General features: G+C 42.8%; 1 protein-coding gene across 1 annotated transcript; it reads left to right on the top strand.

Annotated features, from left to right (window-relative positions):
• Positions 1-860: 860 nt before the first annotated feature.
• On the top strand, positions 861-20,320 carry LOC144380835 (centrosomal protein of 85 kDa-like). Its single transcript, XM_078065607.1, has 10 exons — positions 861-1,029; positions 7,283-7,977; positions 8,794-8,927; positions 9,334-9,451; positions 10,634-10,819; positions 14,867-15,019; positions 15,246-15,397; positions 16,519-16,633; positions 17,540-17,590; positions 20,058-20,320. The coding sequence occupies exons 1-10, from the start codon at positions 861-863 to the stop codon at positions 20,262-20,264; spliced, it is 1,980 nt and encodes a 659-aa protein (XP_077921733.1). The 3' UTR covers positions 20,265-20,320.
• Positions 20,321-20,572: the final 252 nt, after the last annotated feature.

Here is a 20,572-nt window from a genome sequence, read left to right as displayed (position 1 = left end):
AGTTCAGTCAAGCAGTGGTTTTCTTTCCGTTTCTTTTCTTTTCTTTTCTTTCTTTCTTTCTTTCTTTTTTCTTTCTTTCTTTCTTTTATTTGAGAGAGAGCCTGCATGCACATGAGTGGGGGGAAGGGCAGAGGGAGAGAAGCACACTCCTCGCTGAGCACAGAGTCCAATGCAGGGCTCGATCCCAGGACCCCTAGATCATGACTTGACTTGAAGTCAGACGCTTAACTGACTGAGCCGCCTAGGCGCCCCCATGCAGTGGTTTTCAACAAGAGACTGGACTGCCTGTTACCCTAGGGAGCATTTGGAAACATATGGGGTATTTTCATGTTTCACAGGGATGGTGGGATAGGGTTAGGGCTGCTACTGGCATTTAATAGGGACCAGGGATGCTAAACCATCCTGACATGTGTAGACTACACATTGAAGAATTGTCATGCCTTGTATGCCAAAAGCACCTATTGAGAAATCCTGTAAGAGGAAAGAATGTGGATATTATAATCAGAACAACCTGGGTTCAAATCTCAGCTCTATCCTCTGTAAAATAGGGGTGATGATACTATTCAGTAAGTAAGTAGATGAGATCATGTTGGTAAAGTGTTATGGCTTCTAGGTTTCAAAAAATGGTAGCTACTATTGAGTGGTATTGTTTTCTCTCCTAGTATTCCTGCGTTCTTGGTAAGTCTTATTTCTGTCTGTGAACATTCTCACCTCTCAAGCTATTTCCATTTAAAATTAACTAACTCAGAGAAGCTGAAATAGGCATAGGAGAGAGAGTGATTCTATTTTTTATAGGTTTAAGTGCTTTATTTAAACAGTCTTATGGGGTTACATCAACTGGTTCACACTAAAGATGGGAAATGCCACTTGTTTCAGGTTCCAGTGGAATTCAAAAGGGTAGTTCCCTGGGGACTGAATGGCAGACCCCAGTTATATCAGAGGCTTTTCGGAGTCGATTCAGCCGCTGCTCAAGTGTAGCTGACAGTGGGGACACAGCCCTTGGCACATCATGCTCAGACATTGCAGAGGGTAAGTTTGGATTAATGTTTTGATTACTAATATGTGTTGTCATTTTCAGATTGTGTTCCAGGTGTATTGTCATTTCCAGAATATTCATAACTCAGTCCTTTCAGCCAAGGAGTTTGCTTGATTTTTTTTACTCTGTGTTTCTTACATCTGGCCCTTTCCTTTCAGTTTTTACTGTTTGTCCTGTCTTAAATAACTTTTTAATAGGTTTCTTGTCCTCAAATCTTTCCCTCTACTGCCAGGTTAATCTTTCTAAAAGCCTGGTTTCATAGTTTCCCTTTCCTATAAATCCTTGACTGCTTCTGATACTTGGAGGATAAAGTTCAGAGGCCTTAGTTCTGTGATCTGGCTCTATCCCACCCATTCAGACCACCCATTCAGACATTTCTTACTGTTACAAAGTGTGGTGTTTCGCTGGTGCAATGAAAAAGCACAGAACTTTTGTTGTTGTTGTTGTTGTTGTTTTGGATATCTGAGCTCTTCTTTAATCTAGGCCCGTTTGTGCTGTTTCCACCTCTCTTGCCCTTCCCAGCTATGCTGATCTTATTTTTCAAAATCTAGTGAAGTGTCTGACAAGACTTTTCCCATCCCTTCTACCCATTACTGATCTCCCTCTCTGCAATCTTTTTTTTTTTTAATTTTTAAAAAATTTTTATTTGTTTATTTGAGAGAGAGAGAGCACGAGAAGGGGTAAGGTCAGTGGGAGCAGACTCCCTGCTGAACAGGGAGCCCAATGTGGGATTCGATCCTGGGACTCCGGGATCGTGACCTGAGCTGAAGACAGTTGCTTAACCGACTGAGCCACCCAGGTGCTCTGCAATCTTTTTTTTAAAATAAGATTTCATTTATTAATTTGAGAGGGAGAAGGGGAGAGAGAGAGAGAACAAGAGCAGGGGGAGGGAGAAGCAGACTCCCTTCTGAGCAGGGAGCCTGATGCAGGGCTAGATCCCGGGACCCTGGGATCATGACCTGAGCTGAAGGCAGACGCTCAACCCACTGAGCCACCCAGGCACCCCTCCCTCTCTGCAATCTTGTATCTTTATTGTGTCTGCCATATTGGGGGCACTTAAATTAAGTAATAACTGCTAGACAGTGCTTTACAAGAGTATTTTCTTTTTTTTTAGATTTTATTTATTTAAGTAATCTCTACACCCAGTGTGGGGTTTGAACTCATGAGCCTGAGATCAAGAGTCCCATGCTCTACTGACTGAGCCAGCCAAGCACCACAAGAGTATTTTAGTTTTTCATTTAGATAGTGATTTCCTAGAGAGCAGAGGACCTGATGATAATAATTAATAACTATTTATTAAATACTTTGTGATGGATACTATGCTAAATTTTTTCTACATTTTTTCATTAACATCTTTAGGAACTCTATGAAATATTATTTCCATTTTACAGCTGAGAAAGCTGAATTTTTTTCTTTTTTTTTTAAGATTTATTTATTTGAGAGAGAGAAAGAGCATGAGTGGGAAGAGGGGCAGAGGGAGAGAATCTTCAAGCAGACTCCCTGCTGAGTGCAGAGCCCTGCAGAGGGCTCGATCCCACAACCCATGAGATCATGACCTGAGCCAAAACCAAGCGTTGGACACTCAACTAACTGAGCCACCCAGGCACCCTGAGAAAGCTGAGTTTCAGAGGGTTAGATGACTTGATTAAAGTCACAAAACTAGTCACTTTAGTACTTTATCAGATGTCACACCCACTAGGATGGCTATAATCAAAAAGATATTAACAAGTGTTGGTGAGAATGTAAAGAAATTGGAGCCTCTATACATTACTGGTGGGAGTGTAAAATGTTGCAGCTGCTTTGGAAAGCAGTTTGGCAGATCTTCAAAACGGTAAACATGGAGTTACCCTATGACTCAACAGTTCTACTCCTACCTATATACTCAAGAGAAATGAAAGCATATGTCCACATGTAAACTTGTTATTCATAGCAGCATTATTCATAGTAGCCAAAAAATGGAAACAACCCAGATGTTTATCAGCTGATGAATGGATGAGTCAAATGTAGTATATCCATATAATAGAATATTGTTCCACAATAAGAAGAAATGAAGTACTAATACATGTTACAAAAATGGTTGAACTTTTAAAACGTTTATGCTAAGTAAAGCCAGACGCAAAAGGCCACATACTGTATGATTCCATTTATATGAAATGTCCAAAATAGGCAAATCTAGAGAAACAGAAAATAAGTAGTTGTCCAAGGCTAGGGAAGTTAGGGTAAATGGAATGTGACTGCTAAAGGGTAAGAGGTTTCTTTTTGGGCTGATAAAATATTCTATAATTGATTGTAGTGATGGTTACACAATAGTGAATATACTAAAAACCATTGAATTGTACACTTCAAGTGGGTGAATTGAATATTATGTGAATTATATTTCAGTAAAGCTGTTTTTTTAAGAAAAGGATAGAAATCTTTGAAAGCAGAAATGAAAAAAAAAAAAAAAACCCCAAGCAGATATCTACTAGTACTGACTCGTAGACACCTGACATTTAATTTTAATAGTTTGATAGCTGTGTGTATGTGGGCATGGTGCTCATAAATGTTGAGTAGAACTGAATCATAGATTTTGTTGTAGACAGGACTTTGAAAATCATTTAATCCAGTTCCTTTTTGCTGGTGAGTAACAAAAATTCCCTGAGGGGTTAAGTAACTTGCCTAATGTCACATAACTAGTCAGGTTCAGGTCTCCCAGCTGTAGTATTTTTTCTATTACTTGTGTAATCAAGTGTTACTGTCAGTTTAGTTACTTGTTAAGGTTTTGTCTACATGTGCAGTCATGGGACCTTTTTCATTTTGACTAAATAATAGATCTTTTAAAAATCAAACAATGGTCTAGATTTTCCCCCTGTTGAATTGAGTGGCTCTATTTAATTCAGTCACATTGTTACACAGATTGTGTGCTTTTTATTTCTTTGGGGGGGGATATATTTCCTGTGTAGTGCATTCTTTTTAAATTGTAGTAGCCTTGATGTGTAGTGCTTGTTGTTTTGGGTTTGTTTTTTTTTTTAAAGGATCCAAGGTGGGGTGCCTGGGTAGCTCAGTCAGTTAAGAGTCCAACTCTTGATTTCAGCCCAGGTCATGATCTCAGGGTGAGATCATGTGAGATTGTGAGATTGAGCCCTTCACCGGACTCCGCACTCAGCGCACTCTGCTTGAGATTCTCTCCTCCTCTACCCCTCCCCCTGCTTGCACACGTACACACTCTAAATAAATAAGTAAATAAATCTTTTTAAAAATTAAATAAAGGATCCAAGCTGGCTTCTCTGCCATGTTTGTTATGTACAATGGTCTTTAATCCTTGCTCATTTTGTTCATCTAGCTTGGTTTTATTTGGAGCCCAGTTGACAAGAACCCTTACGCCTGGTATAAAATATAGTTCATTTTTGCATCTTTTTTTTCATTGTTGCATCTTTAAAGTGAACAGGCTTGCTTTTGATTCCACCCTTCATTAAAATGTTTTACCTTGACGACTCTCAAGGGATGGGATAGAGGTGGATACTGGAGAGCTCAGGAGGTTTTCAGCTTTTTGCTTAAGACTGCAATAGTTACTGGCTTAGTTCAGACTACCTTACTTTTATAAACCAGTAAGAGATATAGACAGAAATGATCAAGATTTAGCAATAGCTAAATCTACCCCTCACCAAGAAAGTAGAGTTGTTAGAAAGAATTAGGGAGCGGGGCAGAGGGTATGGTTGAGGAGGAGAGATTTAGAAATATGAATATCCTTAAAGTGCCAAAACCCCAATGATTTTGAGAACTGTAGACTTCTCTAAAAATCACATATCCCATACACTAAATTTTGAAAGTCTTTGAAAATTGTAGAAGGTTAGTGGCCCTTTTGAAAATGAGTATTGCTATTTTGCTTCAAAATGTTTCAAAATACAAATCAGACTTAAGGTGTAACTTGACATTTTATAGCAGTTTGTCAGAATTGCCAGTTTCCTTACTATAAATAGATAAACCTAATAGGTAAGTGACATGCTGACAAAGATTTTACTTTATTCTTTTATCGGTGGATGGACCACACTCCTAGAAAATTAGGAAAACCAAATTCTCCTGGGTTATTTGGTACCTTTCCAGGCTTTGGTTTTGGCATTACTACTTTGGTTATGGGCTCAAAACTCAGAATTTGGTGAGTCTTGAGAGTGGGTGGTGCTGTAGGTGGAGAATGGAAGGAGGCGTTACAAAGTTCAGCGTAATAGCAGCCCCTCATATGCCATAACCTCACTGTCTTCTGTGCCATAATTATACTTTGAGAGCAGAGACCCTTGGTAAGAGTGGATATTATGGTGCCATTACAGAGGATTTCAAGTAGGGAGCTTACTATTCTTGGAAGTTTTCATCACCACAGTCTACCTTAGCCTGTTGACTATTCCTATGTATAAGTTATGGGACATCAAAAACTTGTGTCCTTCGCCTCTGAAATGTTCTTTCTTGGTCCTTAGAGGCAGACACATTTATCAGAAATTACTGTTGTTTTGTTTTGGTATGGCCTTTTATATATATATCCCCAAGATCATCTAAGTATAGGCAATTAGATACTTTGTCTTATCCTATACATTATAAGGGATAATTTGACGTGTCCATGGTTTTCGTTTTTTTGGGGGGGGGGGGCTGTTTCTGGGTTTGTTTTTTGTTGTTGTTTTTAAGATTTTTTTTACTTATTAGAGCGTGCATGTGGGCGGGAAAGGGAGAGAGAATCTGAGGTAGACTCTGTGCTGAGCGCAGAGCCTGATGCGGGGCTTGATCCCGTAGCCATGAGATCATGACCTGAGCCGAAACCAAGAGTCAGACACTTAACCGACTATGCCACCCAGGCGCCTCCCTTTTTATTTTGTTTTTAAGATTTTATTTATTCATTTATTTTAGAGACGGTGGGGGGAGAGAGGGACAGAAGGAGAAGGAGAGACTCTCAAGCTGACTCTGCTCTGAGCATGGAGTCCGATGTGGGGCTCAGTCTCACAACCCTGAGATCATGACCTGAGCCAAAATCAAGAGTTGACACTCAACCGACTGAGCCACCCAGGTGCCCTGTGTCCATGTTTTTAAAGAGCTGCTTACAAACCCATATGAGAAGATGGTAGCTGATCTGTGGTAATTCTGGGAAAGGTTATAGTATCTGTCCTCATTAGCTGAGTGTTCTGTGTTGGTTGATGGAAAGAAAAAAGAAATGAATTGAATTGGTAGTCCATTCTTCTCCATGGTAGATGTGCTTAGTTTGGAAGGAGTACTGGACATAGTTGAAAAGGGAAGATATGTATATTCCTTGTCCCGTTACTCAGTTTTCTCTCTGCTGAAGGTAACAGGTATGTTTCCTCACATTCCTGTCTTGTGGTTTGCTTGCAGCCCACTGCCTTGGCACATTAATTCTGTGACCCTATAGTCTTTTTCAGGGCAGCGCTTGAAAGTTGGAAATAATATAGAAATGTGTACCTTCTGTAGCAGGTCTAATCAGAGAGTTGTCTCCCAAAACCAGGCGAGAGCTAAAGGAAGCATAAATCCAGTGTGAACGAAAAGTGAAAAGTCACAGTTGGATATAAACAAGGGGGAAGTGAAAGGCAAAATATAAAATAGAGGATTTCAGTGTGTACCCACTTGAGAGTGCTCACTGTGCTGGAGTGAAACCTGAGAGTTACTAAGAATAACTTCACATATCCAGGCAGTCAGGTCTGGTGTGTGGGAGAGAGAATAGAATCCTGATTCAGATGCTGTACTCCCTGTCCTGGATACAGAACAGCACTATCCACTTTGCCTATTCTTCGTATAGTTTAGATTCACTGCTTACCTCCACTGGGAAGCTTTTGGAGGTCACAGAGGATTCTGGCAGCCCTTGGAAAGGATATTTTTACTGGATTGGATTATAGCTTGAGAGTTGCCCAGCTCCCAGAAGAGTAGGACCTAATCCATTTCCCTTAAGTAAGTGGGTTTTTTTGTTTTGTTTTTTTAAGTTTGTTTTTTCAGCTTTGTTTGTTGACTGGCAAGATTTTTTTCAAATAAAAAGGACAGGGTGTAAGTTAAAAGTAAAGCTAAATGTTGCCTTTTGCTGGTTTACCTTGCAGATGGCATTTGAGATCCTAGAATACATGTAACTTCTCAGTTAGGTTGCCTTTCTGCCTGATACTTGTGATGATAGTGTCTATTCTGCCTGGTCTCAGGACAGGCAGAGAAGATCTGGCATAGCAGCCAAACTCAAGAAAGCCTGCTGCTTCAGTTTTGACTTACGGAAGACTATTCTCTTTACAGATTTTTGTAGCTCAAGTAGCAGCCCTTCTTTCCAGCCCATCAAAAGCCACATAACCATTCCAACAGCCCATGTGATACCTTCTACTTTGGGGACCTCTCCTGCCAAGCCAAATTCTATACCTGCTGGACTCTCTTCCTCCAAACTCCCTTTGTCAGGGCTGGCTGAAGGTGTGGGGATGACAAGAAATGGAGACCTAGGTGCAATGAAACGTTCTACAGGCCTGTCTAGAGATTTCATGTATCTTTGTGGTGCTACTGGAGAAAATGGAATTGAGCAGTCCTGGTTTCCAGCAGTGGGCCATGAAAGAGAAGAAGAGGTGAGGAAGTTTGATATTCCCAGTATGGAGTCTACCCTTAATCAGTCGGCAATGATGGAGACACTTTATTCAGATCCTCACTACCAAGTCCACTTTCACAACCCAAGAGCTGACACAAACAAGGAGTTATACAAAGTGTTGCCTGAGACCAAGAAGGCACCGGGCAGTGGGGTGGTATGTGAGCGGAATGGACCTCACCCTAATAGCAGTGGAGTGCTCCCTTTGGGACTCCAGCCTGCTCCTGGCTTCTCCAAGCCTCTACCCTCTCAGGTATGGCAGCCGAACCCTGACCCTTGGCACCCCCGTGAGCGATCTTGCGAGCTCAGCACTTGTCGTCAGCATCTGGAGTTGATCCGTTTACAGATGGAACAAATGCAGGTAGGGGCCCTTCTTTCCTTGGATTTGGTGGGTTCTTTGCAGATCTTAGAACTATATAGGTTTTGTCCTATAAGTTTTGGCTCTAAAGAAAACATTTGTAAGAAGGATGTAAGATGTTTATAGATGGGAAATGAAGGCTTGTGAATACCATTGAATGTGGTGGTCGTCTAATTAAACACCAAAATAGGTCCTCCAGAGTAGAGGGTTACAACAGAAGACCCCAAAAGGTGTGACACTAACACTAATTGTGTACTTATGTACCAGTCACTAGGCTAGGTACTTTCACATACAGAATCTTAATTTAATTCTTGTAGCACTTTGATGAGGTAAATGTAGAAATTTACCAGGTTCTTAGAATAAGTAATCTGTCCAGGGTCACAAAGCTGGTAAGTAGCAGAGCTAGGGTTTAAAAACTATCTCTAAACCCCTGTGTTTCTTCCATTATACCAATTTTTGTGTTTAAAAAAAAAAATGCCTTGTGCTGCTTAAGGAAGGAAAAAAGCAAGACATATTCTCCTTTCCTGGTTGGTGAGGACATCTTAGCTCCTGGTTTGCCTCTCTTGCCAGATAATGAAAGATAAGTGACCTTTTCTTAGAAACTAGAGCCTTTATGAGCAGGGAGTGTCCAGTTGGCAGAAATCTCCCTGGCAGGTTCTTTCCAGTCATGCATCAGAGCTAAAATTATTTCATAAACACTGGGCCTCCTCAGGCTGAGCCAAAGTGAGCCTTGACTAGAGACCCAGCTGGGTACTGCTCAGGTGTTTTCAGGTGCCTGTGGGTCAAGATGAAGCCTCTCTGGGCCTCCTTGTCTTCCAGCTTCAGAATGGAGCCATCTGCCACCATCCCGCTGCATTTGCTCCATCACTGCCCCCATTAGAACCAGCACAGTGGATCAGCATCTTAAACAGTAATGAACACCTTCTGAAGGAAAAGGAGCTCCTCATTGACAAGTAAGAGGTCAAGGGGTGCCCTAGGACCAGTATCTGCTCTCCCAGCCCCCACTGAGGGCACCTAATGAGGTCTCTCCAAGGGTAGCACATCCCTCTCTGTTTGAATCCATGCCTTGCCTCATGGTAGAGCTAGGTTGATAAGCAACCTAGTCCTATATCTGACTAATGGGATGGGCCAATTGTGTATCCTCTGCAGGGACTCTGGGAGTGCCTAAAGTAGGCATCCAGTTCTTTGTAGCTGATCTTTCCTCATTTCCCCCAAGTCAGCTTTCTTATTTGCTCTTCCTCCTTCAGCAAAACAGTATTATCCAGATGCAAGGCCTTTGCTTTACATAGTATGAATTGTACTCATGTTGCAAGTGGGTTAGTGTCAGGACCCTGGACCTCATTCTACTGGCTTTTGCAGGCAGAGGAAACACATCTCTCAGCTGGAGCAGAAAGTACGGGAAAGTGAACTGCAAGTCCACAGTGCCCTTTTGGGCCGCCCTGCCCCCTTTGGGGATGTCTGCTTGCTGAGGCTGCAGGTAAGCATTGGCAGCCAGAATGACATTCTGGTTGTCATAACTCAGTGTCTTCCCTTTGCTTGGTACTGCTAGGTATCCAGGAGATAGAAAAAGGATCAAGTGATATAAGGTGTTCTTGCCCTTAATGGGTAGGCATCCTAATTATAATGCATCCCTTGTTCTGCCTTTGTGGGGGCAGAGAAGGCTCGGGGGTAGAATTAGGTATGCCTTGGTGTCAGGACATACTTGGGAGAAAATGAAGGCAGATCAAGGTACATAGTAAGGTTCTAGAGCTGGGTGATGTTCTGAGAAGTCTTTTTTTTTTTTTTTAAGATTTTATTTATTTGAGAGAGAGAATGAGAGAGAGAGAGCACATGAGAGGGGGGAGGGTCAGAGGGAGAAGCAGACTCCCTGCTGAGCAGGGAGCCCGATGCAGGACTCAATCCTGGGACTCCAGGATCATGACCGGAGCCGAAGGCAGTCGCTTAACCAACTGAGCCACCCAGGCTCCCCTGAGAAGTCTTAATCTACCAGCCTTAGCCCAATGGAGGGAGAGGCAGAGGTAATGGGATTTAGAGCCATGCTCATTTTTTTATTTTTCCGTGTCTAGGAGCAACTAAAGGAAGCCATGTTTTCACTGAGGGCAGTGGCTCCTAAAAAAGCCTGCTCTGTTCACTTCTTCTGCAATATGGGCTTTTGAGTGATGGGTATTAGACAGATTATAGTACTGGCTTTGCCACCTAGTGGGCCTGTTAAGACAGTGTTCTATCTTATAGAATCAGAATGTTAGAGTGAGAAAGGCCCTTACGTAAAATCTAGTTCAGTCCTCTAATTTACTGGTGAAAAAATTGAGGCCCAAGAAGGAGGAAGAACTTTTGCCCAAGATCATAGAGAGAATGAGTAGAGGAGAAAATCTGAGTGTGCTTCAGAATCACCTGAAGGGCTTGTTAAAACACAGATTATTGAGCCCCATCCTCAGAGTTTCTGATTTAGTGTGCTGGGAGTTGAGCTCAAGAATTTTTATTTCTGACAAATCCCCAGGTGATGCTGAAGATGTTAGTCCTAGGACCACACTGTGAGAAGCACTGCTTGAAGAAATTCTTAGAGAAGGATGATATTTGACCACAAAGTAGACCGAGGATAAGTAAAGTACATGGGGCCATAAGGGTGAGGAACGGTTATGTATTGAGAATCTTTATGCAGGAATTGCAGCGAGAGAACACTTTCTTACGTGCGCAGTTTGCACAGAAGACAGAAGCCCTGAGCAAAGAAAAGATTGAGCTTGAAAAGAAACTCTCTGCTTCAGAAGTTGAAATCCAGCTCATCAGAGAATCACTCAAAGTGGCGTTGCAGAAGCACTCAGAGGAGGGGAAGAAACAGGAAGAAAGGGTGAGCTAAGGAGTTGGTAGCTTTCTAATTCACAAAGGAGTTGGCAGTCAGCCTTCTCCTGCCGAACCCTAAGCTGTTTCTGGCCCCCGTTCTTGGAACTAGGCGGAACCAATTGGGTGAGATCCTACATTGACTTCTCGTGCAGGACTGGTCTGCTAGAAATGGCACCCCTCCTTTTGCTTCATCTCCACAAAACTGCCACAGACAGAACGTCCCTCACTGCCCCAGGTTGTGATGGGCTTCCAACTGACCTGGGTAGAAAACCAGCCTGGGCAGTCATACCGGATGGTACTGTTGCAAGATGTTTAAACATCTATGGTAAATTTACATCATTCAGCCTGGTTTTTCCTTATTCTACCTAAAAATTAGAAAAGAATTCTGTGTGTGCAGCCAGTTTGGGAATTTTTACATTTTTACCTTAGAATTGCCTTAGGGTAAGATTGGTCATCATAGAAGGAGCTGATTTAAAATCTTTTGCTTCTGTTTCACAGCTTGCTCTAATGCAGATGTTCTTGGGGGACCAGTTAGTAATGTTTAGTTCTGGACCACTTGCATCAAAATCAACCAGAGCAGTGCTTCTTAAACTTTAATGTGCTTAAGAATCACTGGGTCATCTTGTTTAAAATTCAGATCCAGGGGCACCTGGCTGGCTCAGTCTCGGTGGAGCGTGTGACTCTTGATCTCGGGGTTGTGAGTTTGAGCCCCACGTTTGGTGTAGAGATTACTTAACATCTTTTCTTTTTTTCTTAAGTAAAATAAAACACAGATCCAGATTTAATACTTCTGGGGTGGGATGTGCCTGAAATCCTGCATTTTTAACAATCTCCCAGGTGACATTGGCGGCACTAGTATAGCAAGGATTTAGAGGCTTGTTTAAAAAGAAACTTTCAGTCAAAATACATGTATCTCAGTTAAATAATCAAATACCAATATGTTTATAATAAAACTTAGTAGCTCTGTACCCAGCCCCACTCCACAGAGATTTCCATCTTTAACTCTTTTTCTCCTGACATATACCTTTATATTTCTGAGTAGTATTCTTGAGGTTTTTGCTGTTTTTGTTTCATGGGTGCAGTATCTTCTCTCTCTGATGATACTGATTTTATCTTTTGGGATGTCTACATCTACTTACAGTGTTGTTTCTTTCTTTTTTTTTTTTTTCCAGAATGTTTTGTTTTGTTTCGGTGTCTTTCACGTCAGAGGCTTGGTGATCCTTGAATGAATGGGCACTCATGTTTAAGAATGAAGTATTTAAAAGCTGGATAGAAGCTCTGGGTTCATGGTAATTTCCTGGTGGACTGCATTATAGGATAGTCAGATTTAGACTGTCTTCTCACTTGGGAGCCCTCAAATATTAGTATCTGAATGTCTTATCTCACTCTCCAGAAAAAGAATCAGTCTTCAGCCTGCTGCTTAGTTGGGAGGCTGAGGACAAGAATGCTTTTGGCCTTTAGGACCTCAATATTGAGAAAGAGATTAGGCTTAGAGTCCCACAGTTCTGTAAATAGATTTTTACTTATACTTACTTTCAACCCAGTGCTGCACTCTCTCTGCTGTGACTGATATCCCTGAGTTTGGAATCTCCCTCATCTGATTTCTCCAGAGAATAAATTTCCTCCAGTCTCCTGTTGGGGAAATCTAGGGTAAAAATGGTATCCAGCTAACCTGTATATAGACTTCCAGTGAGTGCCCTATTTTCAGATCTGTGGCTGATACCTGCCTCACATGTACCTGGTACTTCGAGTACAGAGGTACTTGTGCGGTGTGAAGGGCACATTGTTTTCCAAGTTGTCTGTAACTCCCACTGCAGGTTATAACTCTTCTCTAAGTAATTTATCTCCCGTCTACTTTCATCTTCTGTAAATACATTGAAATCTCTCATACGCTTTTGTCTCTTCCTCTATTAACTTTTTAAAATTAGTACTTTATTTCCTTTCTGTCATTTTAGAAATGCTTTGGAAGGGAGAAGAGATAAACGTCTGTGGGTAATCCACCATTTTTTTAATTCAAAGATTTCCCCAATAAGAGACTGGAGATTTATTCTCTGGAGAAATCAGATGAGGGAGATTCCAGACTCAGAGATATCAGCATTTTCAGTAAGCTTCCCAGCTGAGTCTGAGGCACATTAAAATGTGAGAATCACTGGTTTATTTATTTTTTTTTTTTTTAAAGATTTTATTTATTTATTTGAGAGAGAGAGAATGAGAGAGAGAGAGCATGAGAAGGAGGAGGGTCAGAGGGAGAAGCAGACTCCCCGCCGAGCAGGGAGCCCGATGTGGGACTCGATCCCGGGACTCCAGGATCATGACCTGAGCCGAAGGCAGTCGCTTAACCAACTGAGCCACCCAGGCGTCCCAGAATCACTGGTTTAGAGCTTGAAAGGGTACAGGTTATACCAGGAGTAAAGCCTTTGGCTGATTTTCAGGTATCCACCCTAAGTACTTTCTTATCTTTGGATTAAATTAGGTCTGTGTTTCCTTTTGACATCAGTAGATCTGCCTTTGTCTCTGCTTTCTCTTGCTTCCTTCAGCATCCTTTTTTCATAAGCCAAAGAAAAAACCATAATAGTGAAGAAAAAGTCTCCATTCAGCAAATCTTGGTTGGTGCCCACTCTGTGCCAAGCATCGTGCTTGGCACATCATACTGGGGCTATGATAATGAGTAAAATGGACACAGCTCCTTCTCTCAAGAAGTTTAGAGTCTCATTAACCCTTCCAGGTGATTGCTTAACTTTAAATCATGTGTGGTGTTTAGGGAAGAATGCATTACTTATCTCACCGGGACAGACCAGACCACTATGAATAACAAAGACACTATCATTATTTGGGAAATTCTAAGAGTTTAGAAGTTTTCTCCCAGACCAGGAACCCAGGACAAAAACCAGACAAATTCTTTTTAACAGGCATACCTTGTCTTATTGTGCTTCACTTTATTGTGTTTCTCAGATACTGCATTTTTTACAGATTGAAGGTTTTTGGCAACCCTGCCTCAAACAAGTCTGTTGGTGGCATTTTTCCAACAGCATTTCCTCACTTCATATCTCTGTCATATTTTGGTGATTTTTGCAATATTTCAAACTTTTTGATTATTATTATTATGTCTGTTATAGTGATCTGTGATCAGTGATTAAGACTTATTGAAAGCTCAGATGATGATTAGTATGTTTTAGCTAAAGTTTTTTTTTTTTTTCAGATTTATTTATTTTTTAGAGGGAGTCGGGGGAGGGGGAGGGGAGAAGGAGAGAGTCTTAAGCAGACTCCATGTTGAGTGTGGAGCCCAATTCGGGGCTCAATCTCATGGCCCTGAGATCATAACCTGAGCCTAAGAGTTGGATGCTTAGCCAACTGTGCCACCCAGGCACCCCAGCAATAAAATACTGTTTTAATTAAGACATGTACATTGTTGGGACTGCCTGGGTGGCTCAGTCAGTTAAGTGCCTGCCTTCAGCTCGGGTCATGATCCCAGGGTCCTGGGATTGAGTCCCGCATTGGGCTCCTTGCTCTGTAGGGAGCCTACTTCTCCCTCTGCCTGCTCTGCCTGCTGCTCCCCCTGCTTGTGCTCTCTCTCTCTCTCTGACAAATAAATAAAATCTTTAAAAAAAAAAAAAGACATGTACATTGTTTTTAAATATAATGCTATCACACACTTAATAGACTACAGTATAGTGTAAACATAACTTTTACATGCACTGGGACACCAGAAAATTCATTTGACCTGCTTTATTGTGATAACTCGCTTTATTGCAGTGGTCTGGAACCAAACCTGCAGTGTCGCCCAGGTATGCCTGTATATAGAAGTGCTACCAGTTTTTAAAAACTGCCCAAGGAGCCCTTCTTCCCTACCCTTGATTGGAAAATTCAGGTGTGTTAACTCTGCAGTTTATGCCCTAATCTTAAATGGCAAAATTTGATCACCTCCCTACCTTCATTGCAGTAGAACAACATTTACAGCCCTAAGGGCAGAGACAATGGTCACTTCGGAAAAAATGTGATGTTCAACGTCCTAGAGGAGTCAGTGGAGACAGATTTTTGACACTTCTTTCCCTAGGTAAAGGGTCGTGATAAGCATATCAATAATTTGAAAAAGAAATGTCAGAAGGAATCAGAACAGAACCGGGAGAAGCAGCAGCGTATTGAGACCTTGGAGCGCTACTTGGCTGACCTGCCCACCCTGGAAGACCATCAGAAGCAGAGCCAGCAGGTAGCAGCAATGTCTGGGCGTACCTGGGGCAAGCAAGAGAGTAGCCAAGCAGGGGCACTTTCTCGGTCTCTGCTATAAGCAGTTACACTGTGGTTTCCCGAAAGGAAAAACCCAAAGGAGTCATGTCCAGACTCACATCTGTCAACTTTGCAACTGGACTGCAAAGTTTTTGAGATACTCAGTCTTCCTTGGCTTGTTGACCTAAGCATGGGATCCTGTCTCTCAGCTTAAGGATTCTGAGTTGAAGAGTACAGAGCTGCAGGAGAGAGTGACTGAGCTGGAGAGTTTGCTGGAGGAGACCCAGGCAGCCTGCAGAGAGAAGGAAGTTCAACTGGAAAGCCTGAGACAGAAAGGAGCAGAATTCTCCACTAGACATAGGTAAATACCCCAGTGTTATTGAGGAAAGGAGTAGAGAGCTAAGTGTGCCCCACTCACTACCTGTGTGACTTTGGGCAAATCACTTTACTTTTCTGAGCTTCGTTTCTTTGGGATGTGAGTAATAGGAAAGCTGCTTATGGGTAAGGAATAGGTCTTTGAGATGGGGAGTGGAGGGTGTAGTGTTGCAGTGGGGGCTTGTTATTGTATCCTTTGGAAGGTCCAACTCAGTGCCTGGCATGATAATACTGGATAATAATCCCTGAGTATGTATGTGTTGAATGAAGGGAGCCACTTTATAAACTGGGAAATTAGTTATCTGTATATTTGCAAAAGCATATCCTGGTGTTAGGGACTGGGGAGGAAGGGGGTTATCTACATTTTGAACCTTGTAAGCTGAAGGCTACCAGGAACATCTATTTCTCTTCAGCCCTAGGAATTGTTCTGTCGATGGTCACAACAGGTTCTAAGAACAAAGCAGGATGCCATAATGTGCTCTCAGAGTGTCTTGAGAACCTCTTCCATATTAATTGCAGTTTCTGAAAATGTGGTGGCTGTGTTTCAACAGCCTCTTGAACCAAATCCAGTTTCTAATGGGATGGATTGGATTTCTCATCCCATATTCAACCACAGTGACCCTGTTGTTTATCTCAGCAGATGAACCATGATGAAAGTGATTGTGGGGATCCATTGGAGGAGACCAGTGGTTGGAGTCAGAAGAGAGGTTGGAGTCAAAGTTGACTCTGCCCCAGACTTTGTGTGCCAAGAAAAAAGTTTTTTTTTTGTATTTTCCAATATTTCTGCAGTATACATGTATGACTTTTCTAATCTGAATACCTGTGATGAATGTTTATTTTTAAATATCAAAACAAATATAAAAGAGCTTTGGGCAGGTAGAAAATTGGTGGCACATTAGATAGATGCTGGCCTCTAGGGAAGGGAACTAACACTAGGCAGCCTGTGTGTGGCACACCCTATGTTACAAAAGACCTAACATTATCCCCAGCTACGGCGTGGAAGCGCCTGAAGTGTCTTACCCCCAAATATACAGTAAATACTAGAATCAGGAGTCAAAGCCACATCTGTCTGACTTCAAAATTCTTGAAGAGGCCGCTGTTTTTCAGCCTGCAAGATAAGCAGTGTGTGGAGGAGGCCAGTGGAGAAGATCCAGCCCAACAGGGAGAAGGTCCAAAAGTGGAAATGGAGTCCTGGCAGAAAGAATGTGATTCCCTCCGAAAGGTGACTGAGAGTGTCCAGGCTGTAATAGAGGGCAGGCTGAGAGGAAAGAAAAGATTGTGTACTGAGAAGGAACCATGAATTTCTGGCCCTAGGCCACCTCAGATCTGTTACCCAGAGCTTTCCTCCCTTTTCTGAGAAGTCACCCCTGCATAATGTTTGCATTTTAGATATTTATCCTTATGACAGGCAAGCAGAGTTAGGGGAGGATATGCTTCTGAACATCCAAACTAGATGCTCCAAAATGGTGCACTGAAGCTTGGTGCACTTCATTCATGGCTTAGGCCCCATACAGACCTCTTATGTTGGGCAGAGTTCTAACCAGTGGGGTGGCCCTAATTCAGTAGAGAAGAAAGTCTCCAAACCTGTTGGTGAGACTGAGGGCAAGTCAGCAAAACAGAAGACCCAGAAGTGGTTCAGAGAATACCTGAGGTCTCAAAGGACAGGAAACTGGGCCTGTTCAGGTTCTCTCCTTAGACAGTCAGTGTGACCAAACTATAAATCATAGCATCCACCACAGCCCTGGGTAGGATAGACTTCATTAAATTGAATTTTTAGTCATGTCCTTTACTAAAGAACCAAAATGTGAACTGGTTATGTATAAAGTTTATTCCACTGGCCCACAGTCATCAGGGTGGGTTCCCCCAGTAGTGGTCATAGGTCCACACTACATTCCTGTTTAAACCTCTTTGTGAGTAGAATACAGAAGTGTGAAGCTAGTTAGGTAGGATAGGGAGTCTGGATTTTATTTCTGTAAGTAGAGCCAATTGTTTTCACCCTGGTTTCACTGTTGATTGGCTATAGCCAGTGGGTCTAATAGCCAGACCACAGATCCTTGTGTAGCTTCTTGCCCTCTGACCTCACTGTCAGCCTGTGCTTATAGCCTTCCTTGATAACTTTGCCTTTCAGATTGTGGAGAAGCAACAGCAGAAGATGGATCAGCTGCGTTTACAAGTACAGGTGAGCTGGTGTCCTTGTGATATGGTAGGCAGGACTTGATGGAATCTCTAGAATTCAGCCAACTCTATTCTGTGTCATACAGTTTGCTCAGTTGTTGGGAGTATAGCAAGAATGAGACCCAATCAATGCTTTTAGCCTACAATCTTATTGGCAAGGGGTTTCAGCACAGTATTGTGAGAGCAATGTCCATGTTACTTTGGGGGAGCATAGAAGAGTCAGTGAGAGCAGGGGAGGTTAAGGAAGGGTTTCTGGAGATCATGAGCCTGGAAGGAGGAGGAAGAGTTAGCCAGGCAAAGAGCTGGATAGGTTGCTTTTGAATTCCAGATAGAAGGAATAGCACTGGTAGGAACATGGAGGCATGAAACAGCAGAGTTTGCACACACAGCTGCAAGCAGTCTGATATTGTCGAAGTAAGGTGGTGTGTAGAAACTGGGCTAACTCCAACTAAGTTTGCTTTTATTCTTTTGATAGGTGATGGGAATCTACTATAAAGATTTATTTTGGAGAGAGAGCACTCGCAAGCAGGGGGAGGGGCAGAGGGAGAGGGGAGAGAGAATCTCAAGCGGACTTCCCGCTGAGTGTGGAGCCTGATGTGGGGCTCAATCCCAGGACCCTGAGATCAATGCCCTGAGCTGAAATCAAGAGCCAGATGCTTAACTGACTGAGCTACCCAGGCGCCCCATGGGAATCTACTATAGAATTTAATTTGGGAGTGATGTGGTTAGATTTGCAACTCAGGCTTGAGTGTGGAAAGAAGAGTGGCATTTGGAGAGAGGCAAGGCTGGAGGCTGGTGGACTACTGCAGAAATCCTGTGAGAGATGATGAAGGAGCCTGGCATAAGGCAGCATAGCAAGGAGGAGATGTGAGGGCACAGATTTAAGTGAATTTTAGGAGGTAAAATTGAGAGGAATCAGTGACTGACAAGATGTAGGGAGTTAAAGAATAAGGAAAAATTAAAGACTCCTGGTTTCTATTTTGGGCCAGAGTGTGTGTGTGGGGGGGGGGGTGGGTTTCCTTAATTGGGTTCTCCAAGAAATCCTAAGCAAAACAGGTTCACTCAGGTTCTCTTTGGACTCCAAAAGAGTTTTCACACCAAAACAAGTGAAATGCACTCACTCTGAGAACAGCTCAAAGCTGCAATTCTGCCTTTGCCATATCATGTGGGTCAGGCTGTGTCTGTCTAGTTCCCCTATTTTAAGTCCTGTAAGGATAGTCAAGCCTAGTGAGTGTTTATACCCATTTAAAATCCCAGATTCTTGAGAGTTTTTAATGGATCTCAGATACATTTCCTGGAACCCACATGTTCCACAAAGGTTGAAAAAGCCCAACATTTAAGTGGTACATTTACCCATGATGAAACTCCTCAGGCAAATTAAAGTATCAGGTGAATTTGCTGGAATCGGGTAGATTCACAGTGGTCGCCTAGGGTATTTCATGGTGATGAGATGTTCTCTTTTGGAAGTTACATTTTTTTATTAATACAAAATGGAAAATTCAGAAAATTTTTAAATACTTGATTCAAATAAGTTTCAAATTTGGGGGAAGGGATTGGAATGAATAGGATGAGAGGCAAAAAATAGCAAACATAAATACCTCCCTCTCCCTGACCGTCCCTACACACACACACACACACACACATACTTTTTTCCCCTCCCTCCCTACACACACACACACACACACACACACATATATATATACACACACACACAGACGCTTTTTTTCCTTCCCTCCCTCCTAACTAGATTAGGTGCCTGTGGGAGCGCTGTCCTACCTTTTATCTCTGTCAGAAGCATTTAATATACAGTGTTCTCAAGGGCTTTGGCTGTGAGCTCCTCAAAGACAGGTATTGTTCGGTATTGTCAGTATCCTCAGTGCGTGTCACAGTAAGTGCTCAATAAATACTGAACTCAACTGATTGGACATTCCCTGCCCTCAAGAAAGTTAATGGAGGGGGGAGTCATATGCACAGCCAACAAATGTATTCATGAACCGTGACGGAAGTGTGAGTAGCAGGGCGAGAGTACGATTAATAGGATCTGATTTGCGGATTGAGGAAGGCTCAGGTGGGCCTTGAAGGATTCCCAGGGGACAGGCAGAGCCGAAGAGTAGCCTGAGCACAGGCGAAGGGGGGTACGCAACAGCACTGGAGTTGGGGCCTTTGGGAATGAGGACTGTTCAGTCATTTGGTGAGACTGGAGTGGAGACTGTGTGGAAGATAAGAAGAGATACGGCTAGAAAAGTAGGTAAGGGCCAAACTGGCCTGAAATGCCCTGCCGAGAAGCTGGCCTCTAGTGGGTACATGGTCAGTGACTTATAGGAGCGTTTCAAAGGGAAGTAGCAGATCATGGCTGTCCTAAGGTAATCTCTTAGCAGTGTGTGGTGGGGTGGGGCTTTACTATGTAGTCCAGGCCAGAGGTGATGCGGTCTGAACCAGATTTGTTACTCATGCGTAACCATACCCTTCAGAGCCTAGAGCAAGAAGTGGCTCAGGAAGAAGGAACAAGCCAGGCCCTGAAAGAGGAGGCCCAGCGGAGGGAGACAGCTCTGCAGCAGCTGCGTACAGCCGTGAAGGAGGTGAGCGGCATTAGCTGGGCTTCTCGGTACTGCCTCCACAAACCTGATTGTTCTGTGAACCCTCCCCATCCCTACTGCCACAAGAGCCCTCATGTTTGAGAGATCCCTGCTGAGCTTTTTTGGCAGAAGAATGGGAAGGGACATTGCACCATCCTTTTTATTAAAGGTCCTAAGCCCATCTTAGAGTGGCCATAATTACCCAGGAATGCTTTTTGGATGTGAGAAGTCAGTCTCTCCCTTTGTCTTCCTGTAGCCACAGGTTTGTGGGGCTGGGGAAGGGTTCAAGAAGACTGAGAGCTTGGTGGTCCTCATGTAATAAACAGAGCTGTCAGCAAGGGGTGACCAAGTTCACTGACCTAGGAAGGAGTCTCTCAGAGCTGGGATTGTCACATGGCCCAGTGTGGGTG

The sequence above is a fragment of the Halichoerus grypus genome, unplaced genomic scaffold (assembly GCF_964656455.1).
Source record: "Halichoerus grypus unplaced genomic scaffold, mHalGry1.hap1.1 HAP1_SCAFFOLD_220, whole genome shotgun sequence".
Taxonomy (NCBI): Eukaryota; Metazoa; Chordata; class Mammalia; order Carnivora; family Phocidae; genus Halichoerus; species Halichoerus grypus.
This window is presented reverse-complemented; position numbering and strand designations above follow the sequence as displayed.

What these genes read in the sequence shown, in the direction of transcription:
- LOC144380835 (XM_078065607.1), top strand. Translation starts at nt 861, where the DNA reads ATGCCACTTGTTTCAGGTTCCAGTGGAATTCAAAAGGGTAGTTCCCTG. An exon ending in ATGCTCAGACATTGCAGAGG is followed by an intron (nt 1,030 to 7,282) that starts GTAAGTTTGGAT and finishes TTCTCTTTACAG; the next exon opens with ATTTTTGTAGCTCAAGTAGC. An exon ending in TACAGATGGAACAAATGCAG is followed by an intron (nt 7,978 to 8,793) that starts GTAGGGGCCCTT and finishes CTTGTCTTCCAG; the next exon opens with CTTCAGAATGGAGCCATCTG.